The sequence below is a fragment of the Pyrus communis genome, chromosome 15 (genome assembly GCF_963583255.1).
Source record: "Pyrus communis chromosome 15, drPyrComm1.1, whole genome shotgun sequence".
NCBI lineage: Eukaryota > Viridiplantae > Streptophyta > Magnoliopsida > Rosales > Rosaceae > Pyrus > Pyrus communis.
The window spans coordinates 2,362,989-2,385,102 of record NC_084817.1 but is presented as its reverse complement, the minus strand read 5'-3'; the positions used below and the strand labels follow the sequence as shown (position 1 = coordinate 2,385,102).

Here is a 22,114-nt window from a genome sequence, read left to right as displayed (position 1 = left end):
TCGATTCAAATAATAGGGCAAAAAATTAGAGGATTATTCTAACTGTGGTGTGTCTGTGGTTCTGTTTTCTGAACACTTCAGAAGTCGTCGCAAGTGCCCTGCTTTAGGGACAGTCAGCTGGCGGCTAACAAGCAGCAAAAGGACTTGTTTCACAAGCACTTTAGCCTGAAGCCAAAAGTTAGGACAAGAACTTTTGAAATATTTGTAACGTCTGATTGAATTGACTTCAGCTGGGGTCCAATTTTATTGAGCTTACATCAGTGTTTGAATTAGTCTACCCTCATCCCGCAATCCCACCTTCCCACTTATCCCCTACCCCTAATACGACTTTAGCACACTTCCCAAAATGAAAAATAATAGATTAATTTAAGCTTGTGGATTAACTTAATCACAGCCGTTCATTTTTTAAATCATTGTTGTTAAAATTTACATAATATAAAAATTATTTAACTATTTTATTATTGTACTAAGCAACAAAACGTTGATGTCCTTTTACTAATCCAATCGCTGTTAAATAAGTAAACACTTTGGTTTGAATGAATTTGTACGAGGAGTTCAAAACAGTCGTTAAAATCGTATTAACATATACTTATAAAAGTTGAATAAATCTGATATTCAAGGGATGATTATGTGTTAATTTATATGATTAGAGTATATTATCTTCAAAATTAGGCAAACGCGTCTTGAGGAAATGGAGAGAAAACGTGTGGGGTCCATGAGAGATCGAGACCTCGACCAAACCAAGTGCGGTTGCCGGCTTCTTTGTCAATTTACAGAGTTGGTTTTCAGAGTCGTACTCCTTCATCTTTCGGGCGTTCACACCGTTGGTCTTAGACTACATGGACCATGATTCATGAATATATGTATAAATTATATATTTCTGGGCAGATTTAGGTTACAATATTTTCTTGATAATTTTGTTGTTTTTGGAGGTGATTGTCGTCCAGAACAATATATATATATATATATATGGGACAATATGTCATTACGATTAGCAGTGATGGATTTCATTATCATATTTATAATATCATTATCTCTTCATTTACATTTTTCACTTTGTCCCTATTCTACTTAAATATCTCATTTGAGGAAATACAGTAACATTCTTACTTGAACATTCTAGCTTCCATTCTCGTCATGCAATGTTGTTTGAATATAAGAACTGTTTCAAACCTTTAACGCCCTTGAAAGATCAATTTTTCAAACATTCAATGAATCAAAAATCATTTAACTTTTTTATTTGTCTATTCGTTTGATATTAGATGATTAAACGATTTCAGACTTAATTATTTTTTTGGTGAGACATAGTTAATTTCTACTGAGGCCGGTTCTTCATATGATTCTGTTAATCGTTCAACGTTGCAGGATGAGAAAAAGAGCTGAAAAAATAGCATTCCTTCTCTTTGTTTCAACTTAAGTATTCTTAACCCTTCTTATGTACACAAAATGGCATTAAACTCAGATGCCAAATAACACACGCATTTCTCTAACCAACTAATCTATTCCACGTCAACTCATTTCTTTCATTACAACATTACATTCATCATAGACAATTGAAACTGGTTTCCCCTTTCATAAGATCATCTTTCTGAAGGCGCCTAATAGCATCTTGGTCGAATGTGCTTAATAGCTTGAGTTCTTTCACTAGCAACTCTCAAGAGGAGAGAAACTTTGAAAGAGCTGCTTGAAGCCACGCCGATCCCACATAGTATAAGAGCGCCCTAATTAAGAAGACCTACCGAAGTTTCTCTCCCATCTTTTTTTTCCTTTTTCGACCATATGAACAATTCTCCTCTTTCTTTATTGCCCTTTGGGCTTCTAGGATATATATTTCTGCTAAATTAATAACAAACCCATGTACCATGTACATGAACAGTTAAACACAACAAATAACATCATCTCACAATTTATAAGCATGTTCTGTTATCTAATAATAGAAAAATCTGGAAGGTATGTACTCCCGTATCCTAACAGGTAGACTATAAAACTCCTCATTTCTAGCATCTCCTTTCCTGCTCTGGAATGGTTTCCACCATGCAAGTCCTCTGTCGCTGGCCGAATGCTTGGCGTCAAGCGTGTTATCCAGCAGCGTGCCCACGATCATCGCCACTGTTGGGCTCGATGAGAAGATCGTGTTCAGTATGTCATCAAACTGCAGCCATCAAAATGATGTTGATTTAGAATCTCAAGTAAACGAAGTCATAGTTGAAAGAGAGAGGGTCTAAGGTTTAGCGTAACGTGTCTATGTGTAACTTACCCATACGCCATCCGTTTTGACTGGCCCGACACCATTCGGGGTGGTGTTCGAGACAAAATATTGAGGTATCGAGATCCCAAGAAACAGGGAAAGACCCAAAACATAGATGTTTCTCAAGGAATTATTATTTGCAAACTGCATGAATGTGAGACCAACAGCAGCTGCAGATAGAGAAAACAAAGGTGAAACACTTTTCGGTGATAGAATGGTATTAACAAGATTAGGAAATGGTAATAGAATCACTCACCGACGATTCCAAATAAAACACAGTACATGGCAGCAAATATCGGCAAAGGAATTGATGCAAAAAAAGCTCCAAACTTCCCTGAAAGACACAACTTAACACTATCAAACACAATGTAGTAAACCCAGGCATGAGTCATGACATCACTAACGGAAGGAGAGAACGAACCAAATATAGCGAAGAAGAACATGAAAGCAGTTGAAATCTGCACCGCTCTCCTGCTCCCTATGTGTGTCAATCCAAGCAGGCCAACGTTTTCGCTGCAAGACATTACAAAAAATGAGTGAATTCATAATCTTTGTAAGCAAATTTTCTTCTGTTGATATCCAATACTCTTCGATAGCTAGGAAACCGTTATTATATAAAGGGAATATCAACATATATGTCAAGCAAAAAAGGCTTTCTTACACGGATGCTGTGGTACCGACAGCAGCGCCAAAAATACCTTCAAGCAGCATGCCAGCACCCTACATTTGAACATACACAACTAAATCGTTTTAACTATTGTGAAATACAACGTTTGTTTCCCGCTCTTTTAAAGCATCACAGAGATTTGGAAAGGATGAGGGGGAGGGAGAAAGGAGCGGCATGACAATTTGCAATCACCTGCAAGCCAATACTCTGGCTCACTACACTTGCTGGAGGGGGAGTAGCACCTGAAAGCCGTGCTGCCGCAAAATACGCTCCAGTTGACTGCAACAAAACATATTATTAACTTTATCAAGGATTAAGCATAGAATCAGATTTAAGATACGAGATTCAATACCAATTACGAAATTTTCAAAGTGCATAAAAAAGTTTATAGAACCAGTATTAGACCTCTGCAGACGTAACAATTGCTGCTCCCATCATTCCAAAGACGTGGCTCGCTCGGAATATGGGTTTACCCCACTGAAACGGGTATGGGAATCTAATCCTTCATTTGAACAGCAATAACAAGTGTTATGAAAAGAATAATTCTTCTGAAGCGAATTTATTAACTTTATTACGCAAGAAGAGAGACCTGATACATGTACATACCAAGGAGCAGATGCTATAAGGTAAGAGCGATCTGTACGGCAATTTTGTTTAGTCTGCTGTTTAGCATTGTTATAAGCACCAGCCTCGGTGAGGATAGCAGCAAATGACCATGCAAGCCCAATGCAGAGAAGCAAAGCAAACCTCTCGAGTATGTTATGGGCTCTAGGAAGAGCATGCCTCAGATACTGCCCAAACAATATTATCATGTTAAACTTAGAACATTTATTCTAAGAACAAAAAGTGGCAGATCGGATAAAATTTACCTGTTGAGTAATGACGAGCAGGATCAGCATAGGCAGACCAATCTCCACACAGTTTGCGAGCTGTGCAGAACATAAGAGAGAGATCAATGTTTTGATAATATCCTTATGAATTTGATGAGAGAAATGGAGTGTTTTGTCAAAGACATTACAAGTGGAAAGCCCCGTGCAAAAAGACCAAGACCGACTACACAAACCACTGGCACGATAACGATTGGACCAAAAAATCTGATAGAGAAGAAAAAGAAAACCGATGACAGTTTAGAAAATGATAACGAAGAAGAATGTCAGGTTGAGGCTTCAAGCATCACTCTTGAGATATTGATTTCGTACCTTGTGAAGTTCCCCCATGCCCTACTAAACCCGATGAAGATGTTGAAGAAGGAAGCTACAATAAGTGACCCTTGAATCGTTCTCATTGTGGTCTCAAACCTCTGTAATCATACACATTAATCATCAACGTGTTGGAGTCAAGTAATAAAGTCCAACCCTAACTGGTTTGCATAGTTGCAACCGAATGAACTAGGGTTAGTGATTTAATTAGTTAGCTATTCCTTGTGCCACAGGGAAGAGTGAAACCGGATTAATTCCAATTGCTTAAGGGGTTGTTGCCTGGAATACAATTCCATTGGCTTTATTATTCTGGTTAGAGGATCATAAGAGTTTCTAGTCTCCGTTAGTGGGTAGGGTTCTAGGGACGTGAAGCCTATGTAAGTTTGAGGTCCCTGTCACATTGCTAATGCCACAACCCTAGAACTCCCCATCAGTTCGTTGCATATGACGCAACAGTGCATAGACGTGCTTCAATCTGTTCCGTCCTCAAAACCAGAAATTCATCATGACGTCTTCTACAGGTATGTAAGGTTTACACGTTTTGATTTGATCTGCATCAACTGGTATAAAGTTTGCACCACGTATTTTTCATCTCAAAGTCTATAACTGAAATTTCCTAAAGCAATTTAGGAAGTAAATTAATGTGATGTTAAATCCTCTATGAATAACATGTTTCAAACTTTACATACCTCATGTTCACTTCTAAAATTCCGATCAGAATAATCATTGATGATTGACATCACCGGAAGGGTGAAAGCGAATGACGAAGTCATCACTGTTGGAAGCCTTGTCCCGATGAGTGTTTGGATCAACGTGTTTATTGCTGCCATAAACAGCATCGTCTGAATCACGCGTGCCTTGTCACCCTGATCACAAAGGGAGAACAAAACCCAAACATTAACATCACGGATTCAAAGCTACGTGTGTGATCGCTAATCTTAACCGGTATATTATAAACTTTACGATATAGAGGACATAACTTACATGATCCCCACCCATCCGAGGCACGAGACTAGTGGCAATTATAACTATGGATCCGAGCATCACAATATAGTGCTGGAAAGCGAGTACGAATGTTTCCGCTGTAAAATTCGATCCATTAGAAGCAGTTTGTTACATTTGATCAGGAAAACATGGGAAATTTACATTTACGCTTCCTAAACATTTTCCGAGTGATATCGATTTCTTGTAAGCAGGATAAGTTGAAGTTGAAACTGGTTATGGAACATATGCTTATTATTTTGTTAGAACTAATTACAGTACTTAAAAAGATTCGAACACAATAAATTAGAGAATCCGAAACAAAAATAGTAAAAAGTAATTTGCAAAATCAGGACTAAAAAGCAAACTTCAAAAGCTTCAACTTTTAAACCAACCCATTAAAATAGCACAACTTTAATCAGCTTTTTACTCAGAAAATATAGAAACCCAGAACGAAGAAATAACAGAAACAGAGAGAGACTAACGCCAAGAGGGGTTGGAGTGGATGCAATACTGAAGGTGGTGGAGCTGCTCAGTTGGAGTCCAAATAGGACCCTTCGCCGCCCCAAGAGGCATCTGAGACGGCCGAGCAACCACCTGTGGTGGAGGAGGCGGAGCATTTTCTCCCATCTTTTGTTTTGCTTTTCCTTCACTCTTCCACTTCCTTATCTTTTCTCTGAATTTCTGAAGACTAAAAGCTTCTTCTTCTCGGTTGAAGCACTATCACTTCTGGTAAATCATCAACACCATATATATATATATATAAACGGATTGAACTGAATTCTATAAAAAAACGAAGGTCTTCTGAGTTTGGTTTCTTCCAAGCAACTGCAAGGAAAGGAAAGTACAAAATCTGAAAAAAAAAATGCAAGCAATGAAAGAGAAAGTTCCTTTCTGTTGAATTAAAGTCTTAATATTTACGAGAAGTACAAGGAACCCAGAGAAAAAAAAAAGATAGAAAAGGATTGAGAAAGTGAAGACGTAGATTACGTATGATTGTCGAGTTCTCTCTTACTCTTCGAGGAACTTCCACTTATTTGTAAACGGTGGTGACCATTCTCTAGCTACAATTTGACACTGCTGTTTGTGATAATCACGATTGTGCCATCCGTTTCTTTTCAGCTGAGACCTTCGTGGTGGGGAGAGAAGGGATGATTCCACGGAGGAAAATAAGGAATTTCCTTTCGTTTTCCTATTTTTTGGATGGATTTCTCTTTCTGGATATGTGGTGTGACTTGATGGTTATCCTACGATAAAAGATGTCGACAGCCATAATAATAATATGGGTTGATTCAATTTTTCATTTTCTTCGAGCATACAAACATCTTAAATGGTTACAAAAATATAGTATTAAGAACTTAGTATTTAGAATTTCAACTCTCAATATCGAATTGTGTACAAAATAAACCAGTCTTACTTGTTTACGAGAAGGAAAATATTGTTAGAGATTATTCAAAATGGACAACTTTGCATTTAAATATTGATTTTTCAATTTTAAAATGTCAAGGTTACTAATTAAATAAACGTATTACAAAATTCTAAAAATAATAAATATATTGTTGTTTTATAACAAAATGAAGATTTTAAGGATGAATATCCCAATAAATACAGATTTGATCAAAAACATGCAATGATTGATTACGTCAATGATAAATAAAGATTATGATTCTTTGTACGAAACTAAATTATTTTTCAAGATATGTTTGGTAGATAAGACACTTTGAGTGGCAAACGGTGGAACATCCAAATCAAATCATAAACCCTATCTCTTATCCGACCGTCTAATCACTTTTTAGCAATTATTCTTGCAAAACTTCAACAACGTTATGAGTATTGGAGATTGCTTAAGATTGTGTTTCCATGGGGGTACTGTTGTAATATTAGAACCAAACGATGGGTGCTTGTGACTTTGCAGCATTGCATGGGAGTCGTGACAAGGGGCAGAGATAACTACCATTAAATTAACGAGGTCAGCAGGCGCTGCAGTTCCTTTTATAAGTGTAACGACGTTTTCATGTACTGAAACATCTTACGTTACTAAACAATGTGAATAATTCCAAATTCTACGAGAATGACACACAAGGTGACAATGAGATAATTTTAAATCAGTATTTACAATATTTTAAATCAGTCACGTAATAAAATAAATTTTAACTTTAACACGAACGGATGATTATTATTTAAGCTCAACTAAAGTCAATAAACGATTTCTTACATGCAAACGGCCGTATGTAGATTTTTTTTTACATAATGGGACCACAAGTAAGCTTAAGTATTAAACAAATAGTCTTGATTATCGTGTGTGGCCGTAATAACATAAAATAAGTATTCAGAATCAAGATTCTACAAATAGATCAACTGCTGCAAGTACAGGGTGATTGGGTGATAACCAAACATAGCACATGTATACAAGGATCATACATTTTATTTACTATAGTCTCGTATTATTCTACGTACACATGATGCCTTTTCCCAGGGGATTGTAACACTCAGCCGGCAAGAGGGTTGAGCAGGTTACCGATGAACAGAACTGTTCCGGTCGTTTCTTCATTGATCGTGAAGAGGAACGGACGATCAGCCACAAATGTCATGGGCATCCTCCTATCACTTATAACCCCGGCAGAAGCAGCTGCAGCTTCTGTGCCTTCTTCATTCACTTCAATGAACGACTTGTGGAATATGCTGGAAACATATAGCTTCTCACCCTCGGGCGAGTCCACCATCTCCGTCAGACCTCCTGCACCCGCGAAAGGCAGCACCAGTCCCAGACTCTTTAGGACATTGGAAGCTTCAAACCCAAATGAGATCTTAAATTTTGGGATTCTGAAGTCGCCCACTGCAACTGGTTGTTTGGGAAGATATCGATCTAAAAACCCGGACTCAGAGCCAAGTTTCTCAACCAAAGCTGGCAGCCCATCTTTCGCCTGTGGAAGAAAGATGTGCATGGAGAAGCGCCGCTTGTCTTCACCTTGTTTGTAAGGGAGCCCTAAGACTGAGAAACCGTCAAAGGCACTTACATACTGCTTGTTCTTGCTGGTCATGAAGGGCGCCTTAACTGTGCTCCCGTCGAGAAGGTGGAAGTCATGCTCTTTTGTAGCTGATGCATCAAATTTCTCAGTCCAAGCTCCTTTGAAGTACAATGCATTCGTAAAGATGAGCCTGGTTGAGCTGTCAAGTGACCCGGGAGGAAGTAGATTCTTGATAAGGCCGCTCGTCTCCTTTTCAGCCCATGAATTCACTTCCGACTCCACTTGAGCAGCCTTGAGCACCAACAACAGTTACGACAAGTTAGAAAACAATGATATCAGCCTGCATATCTCGATCAGTTACAACCACAAACAGTAACGAACAAAAAATCTACCATACGATTTTGTAACGGCTAAGCTATGCACAAGAACAAGCACGAACAGTAATGATTAGAGACGAAGTATTTAGTTGAAATGCTACAAGAATAAAAGAGCATCAGCAGGCTTGCAATTTAGGTTCAACACAGGAACAAACATCTCTAATCAAATCGAAAAAAAATTTGAAGACTTTGATCATGAGCAGCATTGTAAAACTATCGAAACGACATGACAGAGGGTTTGGGAGCTTACATTGGTCTGAAAATCGACTAGGGCAAGAGCGGCCTTGTAATAAGCGTCCACCACCTGCTTGAAGGAAGGCTTCAGCGGGAGATCCTTTTGCACCCAAACCCCATTTGCAAACGCCAGCTTGGGGCCGCCCACGGGGGACCCATCGGAAAAGATCACGGACTCGAGCTGGGAAGCGAAGGAGTTGAGGTGGTCGGTGGACTTTGAATTGAGGAACGAGAGCAGCTGCTCCTGGGTGGGACCCTTTGACCCAGCCGCGATCAGGCTCAGCACCACGTGGATGGACAGCGGCGAGTACACGAGGTTCGACTGCTTGCCTTCGGTCTGAACCAGCTGCTTCGTCAGCCTCCTTGCCACGTCGTTTTGGTTGATGATGCTTTCTCTCAGATCCATGTTTGCTGTGCGTCCGGTTGCGAGAAAATTGTTCCACTGTTCGTTTCGAATTTATACGAGAGTAAGGACCAAGGTTTGGGAAAATCTTGGTGTCGGTCGTCGGTCATCAGTTGCAGGTTCAAACGAACAATGCGAGGCCAAGTGGGGAAGAAGACAATAGTGATAAGAATAATATAGGTTTGTTGGATGTTTGTTATGAGTGATAGAATTTGTTTGTTTGGATGATTTGTGATAAGAATAATATAGGTTTGTTGGATGTTTGTTATGAGTGATACAATTTGTTTGTTTGGATGATTTTTGGTTATAGTTTTTGGATCGGTTTCTTAGGGGTAGAATGGCAGAGAATTAAGAGGATATTGGAGTGTGGTTTTCAACTTCAAGGTCATGCAGAAAAAATGCAGCAGCCATACTTCATTAAGTAGAGAAAATGTGTAAGGGTATGGTGATTAGACAATATTTAAACACTAAAATTACCTTACTAGTCTAGATTAAATCCTAGCCCTTCATTGGGATTTAAGTGATCTAATTTGGAATGTACATTTGTCACTCACACATTTAAACAACAAGAAACTAGCCGTTGGAGGCCAACCCTTCATTTTCTTCTTCTTCCTTCTTCGATGTAGACAACACCTTTTGCTCAGGAGCTCCTTGCTGCCTTCGACCCCTCGACTCCAAGAGCTGGTTAGCATCCAACACTCCCTTCTAAACTGCTTCTAGGAGTCATTCCGAGCAAACCCCTCAAGTAATTGAATCTCTCCTTCGGAAGTGCTTTTGTGAATATGTCTGCGATCTGATCTTCTATGCTGCAATAAATTAGTTTGATTGTATTGTCCTGCAATGCTTCTCTGATGAAATGATATCTTCTCTTGATGTGCTTTGTTCTTTGATGGAAAATTGGGTTTTTGGTCATGGCAATTGCAGAGGTATTGTTACACAAGAGTGGTGTGGTATCAACCTGTAATTAGCCAAAATCTTTGAGTTTAAATCTTAGCCAAATAGCTTGAGCCGTTACTTCTGATGCACTCACGTACTCCACCTCGGCTGTGGATAGTGCAACACTTTGTTGCTTCACAGAGGCCCACGAAAATACCCCTAAACCAAAGGTGAAAGTGTAGCCCAATGTGCTTCTGGTATCATCTTCACTACCACCCTAGTCACTGTCATAAAATTCAATTAGGATAGTTGACTTCCCCATTTCATACTTGATCCCATAATCTAGTGTTCCTTGCACATATCTCAGCACTCTCTTAGATGTGCCCATATGTATCTTGCTAGAATTCTGCATAAACCTAGAAATTAGGCTTGCTGAGAACATTAGATCTGGCCTTGTTGCAGTTAAGTACAATAGATTGCTAACAATGCTCTTGTTGAGACTAACATCTGCAAATTCACTTCCATCATCCTTCTTAAGTTTCTCATTTGCAATTAGAGGTGTAGAGACCGGTTTACAACCTTTCAAACCAAACTTTTCAAGCAAGGTTTTAGCATACTTCATTTGATGAATGAAAATGCTGTTTACCTTTTGAATTACCCCAATGCCAAGAAAATGATGCAAAAGGCCAAGGTCTGTCATTTCATACCTCTTCATCATTTCTTCTTTAAACTCTTCAATCATTACAGCATCATTTCCAGTGTAGACAACATCATTCACATAGATTGAGACAATGAGTGTCTTGTTATTGCTTTCTGTCTTGGCATAGAGTGTAGCTTCACTAGGACTTTTCTGAAATCCTTTTTCAGTGAAAATGGAATCAATCTCACTGTACCAAGCTCTTGGAGCTTGCTTTAGGCCATAGAGATCCTTCCTTAACTTGTACACTTTTTCAGGAAACTCTTGACTTGTGAACCCTTGAGGTTGATCCATAAACACCTCATCCTCTAGCACTCCATTTAGAAATGCAGATTTGACATCCAACCCTTCTTGGCTGCTAGGGCTATCAAAGTCCTTATGTGTCTAATCTTGCTACTAGAGCAAAGGTTTCATTGAAGTCTACACCCGGTTTCTGTGCGTAACCTTTAGCCACCAATCTGGCCTTGTTCTTTTGCACAGAACCATCTAAGTTGAGTTTCATTTTGTACACCCATTTCACTCCAATCACAGGCTTGTCATTTGGTCGATTTACACGTTCCCAAGTGTCATTCTTCTCTATCATTTCAAGCTCTTCATTCATTGTTTTCTTCCAAGCTTTGTCTTTCTCAGCTTCCTCATATGTTTCTGGTTCTACTACACAGTAATTACATGTAGCATAAATCTCATCCAGGTTTCTCAATCTCACTGGAGTTGAACTTGGAGTTGTAATTAGTGATTGACTTGATTGTGGACTCATACTAGCTTGTTGTGGAATCCCTTGTATGTCACCATTATCTATGACTTCTTTTTGAACTGAGGTCTCCATGGGCTCCCTTGTTTGCCTTTTGTTGAGGTCAAGTTGTACAGAGACATTGTCCTTTTCTTCTATCTTTGTTTCCCAGTTCCACTTTGAGTTTTCATCAAAGATAACATTCCTTGATAGGATTATCTTCTGAGTTAACACATTATAAACTCTGTACCCTTTTTCACTGGTACCATAGCCTACAAAAACACCCTTTTTACTTGATTTCTCCAACTTGTGCCTTAGTTGGTGTGGGATGAGAGTGTAACATACTGAGCCAAACACTCTCAGGTGCTTCACAGAGGGCTTCCTTCCACTAAACACTTCGAATGGTATCTTCTTGTCCAGTGCTTTAGTAGGACACCTATTCAATAGGTACATTGAGGTGTTCACAGCTTCATCCCAGAGTATATAAGGCATATTCTTCTCATGCATCATAAACTTAGCCATTTCGATTATAGTCCTATTCTTCCTTTCTGCAATCCCATTTTGTTGTGGTGAATATGCCACAGTAAGTTGCTTCTCCAACCCACATCTTCACAGAATGCATTGAACTCATGTGAGGTGTACTCACCTCCCCTATCACTTCTCAGTCTTTTGATTTGGTATCCACTTTGTAATTCCACCATTGCCTTGAACTTCTTGAATATTATGAATACCTCATACTTTAACCTCATGAAATACACCCAACACATCCGTGAGTAGTCATCAATGAAGGTTAGGAAATACCTGTTTCCATTGATTGTTGTTGTTTGCATTGGTCCACACACATCTGTGTGAATCAATTCGAGTGGCTTTGTTGCCATCCAAGCTTTGCCAACTTCAAATGAATCTCTGTGATGCTTCCCAAATGCACATCATTCGCAGATTTCATTGCAGTGATCCATCTTAGGTATCCCTTGTACCATTTCATACTTTTGTAGATTTTCTAGGCTTATCATGTTTAAGTGACCAAACCTCTTGTGCCATGGTTTCATATAACCTGTTATACTTGCTTTCTTTACCGCTTCGTCTAAGTACTTCAACACAAGTGGAAATCTTCTATTTTTCACTTCCACTTTGGTCACCAAATTTGATAGGGATCTGTCATCATAGATCTCAACCATAGTCCCCCAAAGAGTTAGAAATACCCATGCTCCATCATTTGACCCACACTAAGGAGGTTTTCATCCGGTCCTGGCATTAACATCATTTCTCTTATGCATCTTCTTCCTTTCTTGGTGTTGATAACCAAAGTTCCTTTTCCAGTGGCCTTGACAATGTTTCCATTTCCCATTTTCGCTTTTCCAGTGAAGTTTGTGTCAATGTCAATAAGTAATGACTCATGTGCAGTTGTGTGGTTGCTGCAGCCACTGTCAACGTACCACACTTCATTGTTTTTCTCCACTTTTGCATTGAAAGCATAGAACACATTTGCTTCTTCCTCCACTTGATTTGCGCAGTTTACTTGCTACACATTCTTTGATCTACAGTCTTTCATAATGTGCCCAAACCTGTTGCATTTGTGGCACCTAGGCTTGTCTTTGAACCAACACTCTCCAAGATGAAATTTATCACAATGTTTGCATTATTGTTTGGTTCTTAGACCTGCATTAATGTTGCTGCCTTGGTTAGGTCTAGAGTTGTGATACCCTTTTCCCTCCCATTTCTTGTTCTTGCCCTTCCACTGATCCAACATTGAGTGATTGAAAGGCTTTCTCAGGTGCAAAATCAGCATGCCTCTCGAGTCTTTGGCCAAAGGCTCTTAAGGATGCTATCACATCTTGCACACTGAGAGTTTCAATGTCTTTGGTTTCTTCAATAACACTTACTATCGAATCGTATGGTTTAGTCAAACTAATCAACAGTTTCTGGACAATTCTTTCATTAGGCAGTTCCTTACCATATGTTTTCATCTTGTTTACAACATCAAACAGCCTAGTGAAGTAGTCTTTTAACAGCTCATTTTCCCTCATTCTTGTATACTCGAAATCTCTTCTAATCGACTGAAGTTTTACCTTTCTGACTTTAGTGTCTCCTCTGTACTCTTGCTGTAAAACTTCCCAAGCTCCTGATAGGAGCATATTTAGGCGACTTACTTAGCTTGTTTTCGTGCATTTATGTTGTTAATTCATAATTTTTTTAGTAGTTTAAGCCATTTTCGTGTGTTTTTAGGTTCATATGGCTAAGGAAGCAAAAAGATGCATTTTGGAGCAAAATTGGGCTTGGAATGGATAGCATATGCTTGGAGCCAAAGTGTTGGACGAATTTGAAAGCCTTGTATGCACTTTGGACATAAAACAAAGGGCCTAGCCCAATCAAACAATCCTTTGAGCCATGCAAAACCTCTAGCCCAATCAACAACCCTTAGCCACATGCATTCACATGCATCACAACCCCAAAACCATCAAGAAACACCATTCACACACACATGCACTTACTCTTTCATCATTGCACCACTATTCAAACACACATGCACTTACTCCTTCATCATTACACCACCTTCTCCATCTTTATTCCACATGCATTCATCATAATTCACCCTAGCTACCACCATTCACACACACATGCACTTACTCTTTCATCATTGCACCACCATTCACACACACATTCACTTACTCTTTCATCATTGCACCACCAATTCAACACATGCATTCACACACCAACAACCTAGCTCTTTTTCCATCATTATTTCATCCACATGCACTCTCAATCATAAAACCACATTCACTCTTAAACAATCACCCACATATTCTCCCATTCCCCCTATAAAAACCCATGCATTCATACACAAAAATCTCATCTCATTTTCATACACAAGACACCACAAACACATCCAATCTTCCCATTTGCCGCAAATCCCCTTCCATTTCTACACAATCTCTTCTTGGCTTCATTCCATTCCATACACTCTCCCATTCGCAGAAACCATTCAACCTTAGCCACTCCACCTTCATTTACAACACACTTGGAGCACCCACACCGAAGGCAACTCTTAAGGGATTTCGACATCAGTTTTGCTTCAAGGGTTCTTTCTTCTTAATCCTATGTTCACTCATGTTATATATTTTTATGTCAAACCTTTTGTAAACATGAAGTGTAACTAATCTCTCTCTAGGGATTCGATGTAGCCTTGCAAGATTGCCATGTAGTTAATTCAGAATTCTCATTTAATCTATCTATTTCTTGTTTCATTCTCCGTTTTAATTGTGACTTAGTATGTTGATTTTAATGCTTGATCATCATTTGAATTAACCACAGGTTGTTTAGCCAAGATTAAAGCACACATCATGCATAATCTTGGTGGATATGTGAATGAATGAAGGGAATGTTTTGCAAACATCCTGCCGAGTGTTCCCTTTGGTTTTGTGAAAGTTTCTTGTGCACTATATATTCTTGATTAGGAACCAAAGTTGCACATCACAATTAGGCTCATGATTAGAGACATTTGATCAAATCCACACATCATATGGTTGATCATATCTAAGTGAAACAAACTCAAGAAATAGGTAGATGGATGAGTATAATCTGATTCAACAAGCATGGCCTTGGGTTAGCAATGGTAAAATCAAATCCCTAGCTTCATCTCCATTGGTACTATCTCATTTTATTAGCTGTTGATTCATTCATTTTGTGTTTACTTCATTTCCTTATGCTTTCAAGTTACAACAACAAATCTGCCTACATTGATTAGTTTTATTTCTCTAGAGTTCTTGCAAAACAAGTGATTATATAGGTCCAATTAGTCCCTGTGGATTCGACACCCTTACTTGTGCCATTATACTAAACATATTCTAGCATGAAGAAGGAAAACAACAATCAAAATGGCGCCGTTGCCGGGGACTAATTTCAGTCTCTTATAATTGCTTGTTTTGATATTAAACCTTGTTCTTTTCATTTTAAGTAGATTTCTGATTTTTATTCAAACTTGTTTTATCTTGTTTCAGGTAGTATATGTCAAATAGACTTGCTGAATTAGGCCAAAGAATTGAACGGTTAAAGGGCAACACTTTGGAAAGCTTTGTGCCAACAAGTTCCTCCATTGTCCGTGAAGAAGAGGAAGGGAAACCGTCTAGTCCAACAAGTGAAGGATCTGAGCACTTTAATTGGGAAAGAGAAGAAGAGATGGCGGGCAACCAAGATGATCTTCGAGCTTTGGAGGATTTTGCTCAACCAATCATACCAAATTCACCTTCATGCATCTTGCTGCCCACAGAAGCTAGAAACTATGATCTTAAATCTTCACATTTCCATATGTTTCCTTCTTTTTATGGCTTACCTAATGAAGATCCTTTAGCTCATATTAAAGAATTTTACAATGTTGTGAGTGGTTTACCTTTACAGGGAGTAAGCGAAGCAAATCTGAGGATGAGAGTGTTCCCTTACACCTTGAAAGATAGGGCCAAGGGTTGGTTGATGACTCTAGTACCTGGTTCACTCACCACATGGGATGCCGTGGCTAAGAAGTTTTTGGAAAAGTTCTTTTCCACTCAAAAGACAGCCACATTAAGGGGACAAATCTTCAACTTCAAACAAGATGATGGAGAACCTTTCAATGAGTGTTGGGAGCGCTTTAAAGGCCTTTTGTTGCAATGTCCACACCATGGGTTACCTCTTCACTTACAAATGCAAATTTTCTATGATGGACTAACCCAAACATGTCAATCAACTGTTGATAATGTAGCAGGTGGAGCTTTGAAGAAAAAGAATGCTCAAGAGTCATATAACATTTATGAGATGTTGGGATCTAATGCTCAACACAAAGATGTAAGGGGTAAAAGAGTTGGAGTATATGAAACAAGCTCTAATCATGATCTTTCTTTGCAGGTAGCTAACCTAGAAAAGAAGCTTGAATCCGTGCTCAACATGGTGCCAAAAGCAAGTGAAGTGTGTGCCATTTGCAACATACCAAGCCACCTTACTCATCAATGTCCATCTAAGGAGGCTTACCCCGAGTATGTCCAAGAGCAAGTGAACCTCATGAATTCTTACAATCAAAGGCCAAGGAATGATGTGTATTCCAATACATATAACCCAAGTTGGAGAGATCATCCCAATCTTTCGTGGAAGAACAACAATCAATTCCAAAACTTCCAACCAAAACCTACACTTGAAGATACGGTTAAATTGTTAGCCCAAAATACCTTGCAATTCCAACAAACCACCAATAGCACTTTCCAACAACATTCGGCGGCTCTAACCAAAATGGAGACACAATTGGGGCAGATTGCAGATGCCTTGAGCCAAAGAGAGGTTGGAAAGTTTCCAAGCCAACCCGTGATACTCCAAAGGAACCAAGAGCAAGCCAAAGCAATCACTACACTTAAAAGTGGTAAGGTTATCAATAATAGAGTTGGCAATGAAGTTACTAATGAATCTGATCATGTGAATGCAGGGGTTACTCAAGGAGAAAATGAGAAATCAAATGAGGAACCAAGCCATGTTATTCCCTCGTTTGAAGCACCAAATCTTCACAAGGCCGAGAAACCTTACACTCCACCAATACCATTCCCTGGAAGACTTGCCAAGAGCAAGCAGGATAAGTCATTTAAGGAGATTTTTGATATTCTAAGTAAGGTAAATGTTAACTTACCTTTGCTTGATGTCATTAGGAACATGCCAGCTTATGGGAAGTTCTTCAAAGAGTTAAACAACTACAAAAGGAAGTATGGACCACATGAGAAGGTAGTGGTGTTCGAGAATGTAAGTGCCGTGTTGCAAAGAAAACTTCCACCAAAGCTCAAGGATCCAGGAAGTTTTTCTATCAACATCACCATAGGAGACAAGAAGGTAGAGAAGGCGATGCTTGACTTAGGTGCTAGCATCAACTTAATGCCTTATTCCGTATACCTTCAACTAGGTTTGGGGGAATTGAAAGCCACCACCATCTCATTACAACTTGCGGACAGATCCGTGAAATATCCAAGAGGTATAGTGGAGGATATTCTAGTTCAAATTGATAAACTAATCTTGCCTGCAGATTTTGTAGTGTTGGACATGGAAGAAGCTCCTATACATGACCGAGAATTGCCTATTTTGCTTGGGAGACCGTTTATGGCCACGGCCAAGACCATCATTGATGTGCAAAATGGACTCTTCACTATGACAGTGCTAGGAGAGACCATTCAATTCAAAGTGTTTGAGTCTCTTTCACATCCTTCTTCATCTCTTGATTGTTATGCCATTGATGTGCTTGATTCGCTTGTTTTCTCTAAGTTCTTGCAGGCACAATCTAATGAACCATTACAAACTGTTTTGAGTCAATCTCAAGATGAGTTTGATGAAGAAGATGCACTCATGGAAGAGGTAGCTGCCTTGGAAGCATTGGCACCGTATCCTTTGAATATTTTACCTCTTTTAGAGCCTTTAGAACCATCGAGGTCACATTTAATCCCTTCCACTGTTAAGGCACCAAAACTTGAACTTAAACCACTTCCACCACATCTAAAGTATGCATATCTAGCTGAATTTGAAACTCTTCCAGTTATCATAACTTCTGACCTCACCCCAAATGAAGAAGATAAACTAATTAGGGTGTTAAAAGAGTTCAAATCAGTTATTGGTTGGTCTATTGCAGATATCAAGGGAATAAGCCCTACCATGTGCATGCATAGGATTCTTTTGGAAGAATGAGCAAAGTCAACCCGTGAACCACAAAGGAGGCTCAATCCACACATGAAGGAAGTTGTGAGGAATGAAGTGTTGAAGTTGTTAGATGTGGGGATCATATATCCCATTTCTGATAGCAAATGGGTGAGTGCTATTCAGGTGGTATTTAAGAAGGTGGGAATCACGGTGATGAAGAATGAAAACAAAGAGCTTGTGCCCACAAAGCCCACGGCTAGTTGGCGTGTTTGCACCGATTACAGGAAGTTGAATTCTAGCACTAGAAAAGATTACTTTCCTATGCCTTTCATAGATCAAATGCTTGAGAGATTGGCAGGTTACTCACACTATTGTTTTCTTGATGGTTACTCAGGTTACAATCAAATTGCAATTGCTCCGGAGGATCAAGAGAAAACTACCTTTACTTGCCCGTTTGGCACATTTGCATATATGAGAATGCCTTTTGGACTTTGCAATGCTCCAGCAACATTCCAAAGATGCATGTTGGCAATCTTTTCTGACATGGTAGAAAGATTCATTGAGGTATTTATGGATGACTTTTCAGTGTTTGGTTCCTCTTTTGATGAATGTCTTAACCATCTCTCTTTAGTACTTCAAAGATGTCAGGAAACAAATTTGGTTCTCAATTGGGAAAAGTGCCAATTTATGGTGAAACAAGGAATTGTGTTGGGGCATGTAATCTCTAGCCAAGGAATGGAGGTGGACAAAGCCAAAATTGACATCATCACCAATATGGCAGCTCCCACAACCGTGAAGGGAGTAAGAAGTTTTTTGGGACATGCGGGTTTTTATCGTCGTTTCATTAAGAACTTTTCAATGATCACTCGTCCATTATGCAATCTGTTAGCTAAAGATGTTGTATTTCATTTTAATAAAGCTTGTATGGATGCATTCAATACTTTGAAACATGAATTAACCTCAACCCCTATTATTATGGCACCATATTGGTCTTTACCTTTTGAATTAATGTGTGATGCCTCTGACTATGCTATTGGTGCAGTTTTAGGGCAAAGGGTGAACAAGCTCCCACACGTGATCTACTATGCAAGCCAGACTCTAAATGATGCTCAACTTAACTATTCCACAACTGAAAAGGAGTTGCTTGCTATTGTTTTTGCCTTAGAGAAGTTTCGGTCATATCTTGTTGGATCTAAAGTTATTGTGTTTTCTGATCATGCAGCCCTTAGGTACTTGATGGCAAAAAAGGATGCTAAGCCACACTTAATTAGATGGATACTCTTACTACAAGAGTTTGACTTGGAAATTCGAGATAAGAAGGGAAGTGATAATGTTGTGGCTGACCATTTGTCACGGCTCAATGAAAACCATGGAGTTGGACAACCTTTGCCTCTAAATGAATCATTTCCAGATGAACAACTCCTTGTTATTCAAGAAAAAGAACCGTGGTATGCTGATTTTGTTAATTATCTTGTTTGTGGTATAATTAGAAATGATCTTTCTTTTTAGGAAAGAAAGAAGTTCCTTGCCATGGTAAAGCACTACGTTTGGGACGAACCATATTTGTTTAAATATTGCCCTGACCAAATCATTAGGAGGTGTGTCCCAGAGAGTGAGCAACAAAGCATTCTAACGTTCAGCCATACATTGGCATGTGGAGGACATTTTGGTGCCAAAAAGACATCTCTAAAGGTTTTACAATCTGGTTTCTTTTGGCCTACTTTATTCAAAGATGCTTTTGATTTTTGTTCTAAGTGTGATAGGTGCCAGAAAATGGGGAACATTAGCCGAAGAAATGAGATGTCATTGAACAACATTTTGGTGGTGGAGCTCTTTGATGTTTGGGGAATCGATTTCATGGGACCATTTCCATCCTCTTTTGGTTACTTATACATATTAGTGGCAGTAGATTATGTATCCAAATGGGTTGAAGCCATTGCTACAATAACTAATGATCATAAGGTTGTTTTGAATTTTCTTAAAGATGTGATTTTTTGTAGGTTTGGAACCCCAAGAGCTATTATTAGTGATGGTGGCAGCCATTTCTGCAACAAACCCTTTGAATCCTTGATGAAGAAGTACAACATCAACCACAAAGTGGCAACCCCGTACCATCCTCAAACCTCAGGACAAGTGGAGATTAGCAATAGGGAGATCAAGAACATTTTGATGAAGAGCGTAAGCCCTGCAAGGAAGGATTGGTCACTGAGGTTGAATGATGCACTATGGGCATATAGAACAGCATATAAGACCCCCATTGGCATGAGTCTTTATCGCCTTGTGTTTGGGAAAGCTTGTCATTTGCCAATGGAGCTTGAACACCGTGCATATTGGGCCATCAAGAAGTTTAACTTTGATTACAAGGATGCTGGAATAGCAAGGAAGCTCCAACTTAATGAGTTGGAAGAACTCAGAAATGAAGCATATGAGAATGCCAAAATCTACAAGGAACAGACTAAGCTCTATCATGACAAGGCCATCCTACGGAAGGAGTTTCACCAAGGTATGAAAGTACTGTTGTATGACTCACGTTTGAGACTTTTTCCAGGTAAATTGAAGTCTAGGTGGGTGGGACCATTTAAGGTGCTGCAAACATTTCCCCACGGAGCTGTGGAGATAGAGAACATGAAGAATGGCACCTCTTTTAAAGTCAATGGGCAGCGATTGAAACCATATTTGGAGAAAGTGGAGGAAGAGCAAGTTTATCGGGTTGTAGATTTTCTTGAGTTTACAACACCGTGAACACGCTACCATGTCTTGCCTAGACATTAAATAAAGCGCTTACTAGGAGGCAACCTAGTGTGGTTTGTGTTCTTTCCTCATTTTGTGTTTATGTTGTCACCATTCCATATTCTTTGCCTACTTGCCTTGTGTTAGTTGTGGTTAAGTGTGTTTTTGCTTACTAATACGAATGTATATGAGGGCTATGTTTGTAGACAAACTATTGGGTTGCTATGAAAAAGGGTTTTATGACACGGGACATGTCATAACTTTCGAATGGGTGTTTATTTGTAAATTCATGTCGGAGCACAAAGGTAAGCCGTCTCCCCGAATTTCAATTTTCTTTTATACTAATATGTTGTTAATGATTCAGGCATCCACTCTAGAATTTAAACCATTACCGGATCATTTCAAATACCACCCTCCATTCAAAGAAAAATTCCATGCCGTTTGATTTGATTAAAAAAATAAAATAAAATAAAAAATAAAAAAAAAGATACTAAACATGGAGAAAGATAGAGCTTCACAAAGTTTGTTTACGTGAAGCCCCACTACGAGGCATAGAAGCGGGAGGCATCGGAGCGGAAGCCATCGGAGCGGAAGGCATCGGAGCTAGAGCATTCCAAGCCTCAATACTTGGCCAAGCGCTGGATGACCCAGGAAAAAGGTGCCTCTGGAGATAAGCCGCAAGCCTTTGACGGTCACTGTGAATTTGACCCTCAGATTCTTGCAGCTCATCAAACTTCCTCTTCATGCCCGACGAATAGTTATTTGCAAGCACATGCAAACTTCTATTCTCGTACTTAAGCTGCTGGATCTCTTGCTTAAGACTTTCCACCTCTGCCATCAATGATTCCACCTGACGGGAGCGGGCAAGCAGGCGTTGGCCCATGTTGGACACAGAACTCGCACACTGAACACTAAGTGCGAGGGACTCTTGAACGGCCAACTCATCGGACCGTCCTGACAGCAGCCTACTATCTTTTGGAGTGAGGAGGTTCCTAGCTACTATTGTAGCTGTTGTGGCGTCCTGCATCATGGAGTCTTCACCTGTAAGAAGACCGTTAGAAGATAAGAAAGAAGGGCGCCATACGTTACCTTGACGCGGCGCGCCCGTATCACTGCTAAGGCTCAATTCCAAGCTAAGGTTCGATGGGTTTGCCATTTTTCAAAAGTGTTCAAAGAGAAGGGATGAAGTTAAATTTCAAAGGGCCGGAGTCAATTTTCAAGAATGGGAAATCTTCAGAGTGTGTTTGTTGGCGGTGATCGATACCTCTATAAAAAGCCAAGGCGACGCGTCCACCGATTCAAAAAGCCGGAATTTCCGGCGTAATTTTGGCGACGCTTTCTCGGCTTTTCAGAAGACGTGTTCAACT

The 22,114-nt window shown here is 39.4% G+C and overlaps 3 protein-coding genes and 1 non-coding gene across 4 annotated transcripts; all 4 read right to left on the bottom strand.

Annotated features, from left to right (window-relative positions):
- Nucleotides 1-1,780: 1,780 nt before the first annotated feature.
- On the bottom strand, nt 1,781-6,094 carry LOC137716862 (nucleobase-ascorbate transporter 3-like). The gene is made up of 14 exons (XM_068456224.1): nt 5,581-6,094; nt 5,099-5,196; nt 4,804-4,980; nt 4,115-4,215; nt 3,934-4,009; nt 3,785-3,844; nt 3,522-3,706; nt 3,321-3,417; nt 3,108-3,194; nt 2,910-2,968; nt 2,670-2,761; nt 2,505-2,582; nt 2,258-2,418; nt 1,781-2,152 (listed from the first exon to the last, which is right to left on the bottom strand). The coding sequence occupies exons 1-14, from the start codon at nt 5,723-5,725 to the stop codon at nt 1,928-1,930; spliced, it is 1,641 nt and encodes a 546-aa protein (XP_068312325.1). The 5' UTR covers nt 5,726-6,094; the 3' UTR covers nt 1,781-1,927.
- A 1,307-nt stretch (nt 6,095-7,401) lies between these two features.
- LOC137717952 (serpin-ZX-like) lies at nt 7,402-9,484 on the bottom strand. The gene is made up of 2 exons (XM_068457464.1): nt 8,692-9,484; nt 7,402-8,355 (listed from the first exon to the last, which is right to left on the bottom strand). Exons 1-2 carry the CDS (start codon nt 9,079-9,081, stop codon nt 7,585-7,587), a joined length of 1,161 nt encoding a protein of 386 aa, XP_068313565.1. The 5' UTR covers nt 9,082-9,484; the 3' UTR covers nt 7,402-7,584.
- Nucleotides 9,485-12,573: 3,089 nt separating this feature from the next.
- Nucleotides 12,574-13,408, bottom strand: LOC137718082 (uncharacterized). The gene is made up of 2 exons (XM_068457596.1): nt 13,085-13,408; nt 12,574-12,903 (listed from the first exon to the last, which is right to left on the bottom strand). Exons 1-2 carry the CDS (start codon nt 13,406-13,408, stop codon nt 12,574-12,576), a joined length of 654 nt encoding a protein of 217 aa, XP_068313697.1.
- Nucleotides 13,409-15,931: 2,523 nt separating this feature from the next.
- LOC137718897 (small nucleolar RNA R71) lies at nt 15,932-16,042 on the bottom strand. The gene has a single exon (XR_011065977.1). It is a non-coding gene; the product is annotated as a small nucleolar RNA R71 (small nucleolar RNA).
- Nucleotides 16,043-22,114: the final 6,072 nt, after the last annotated feature.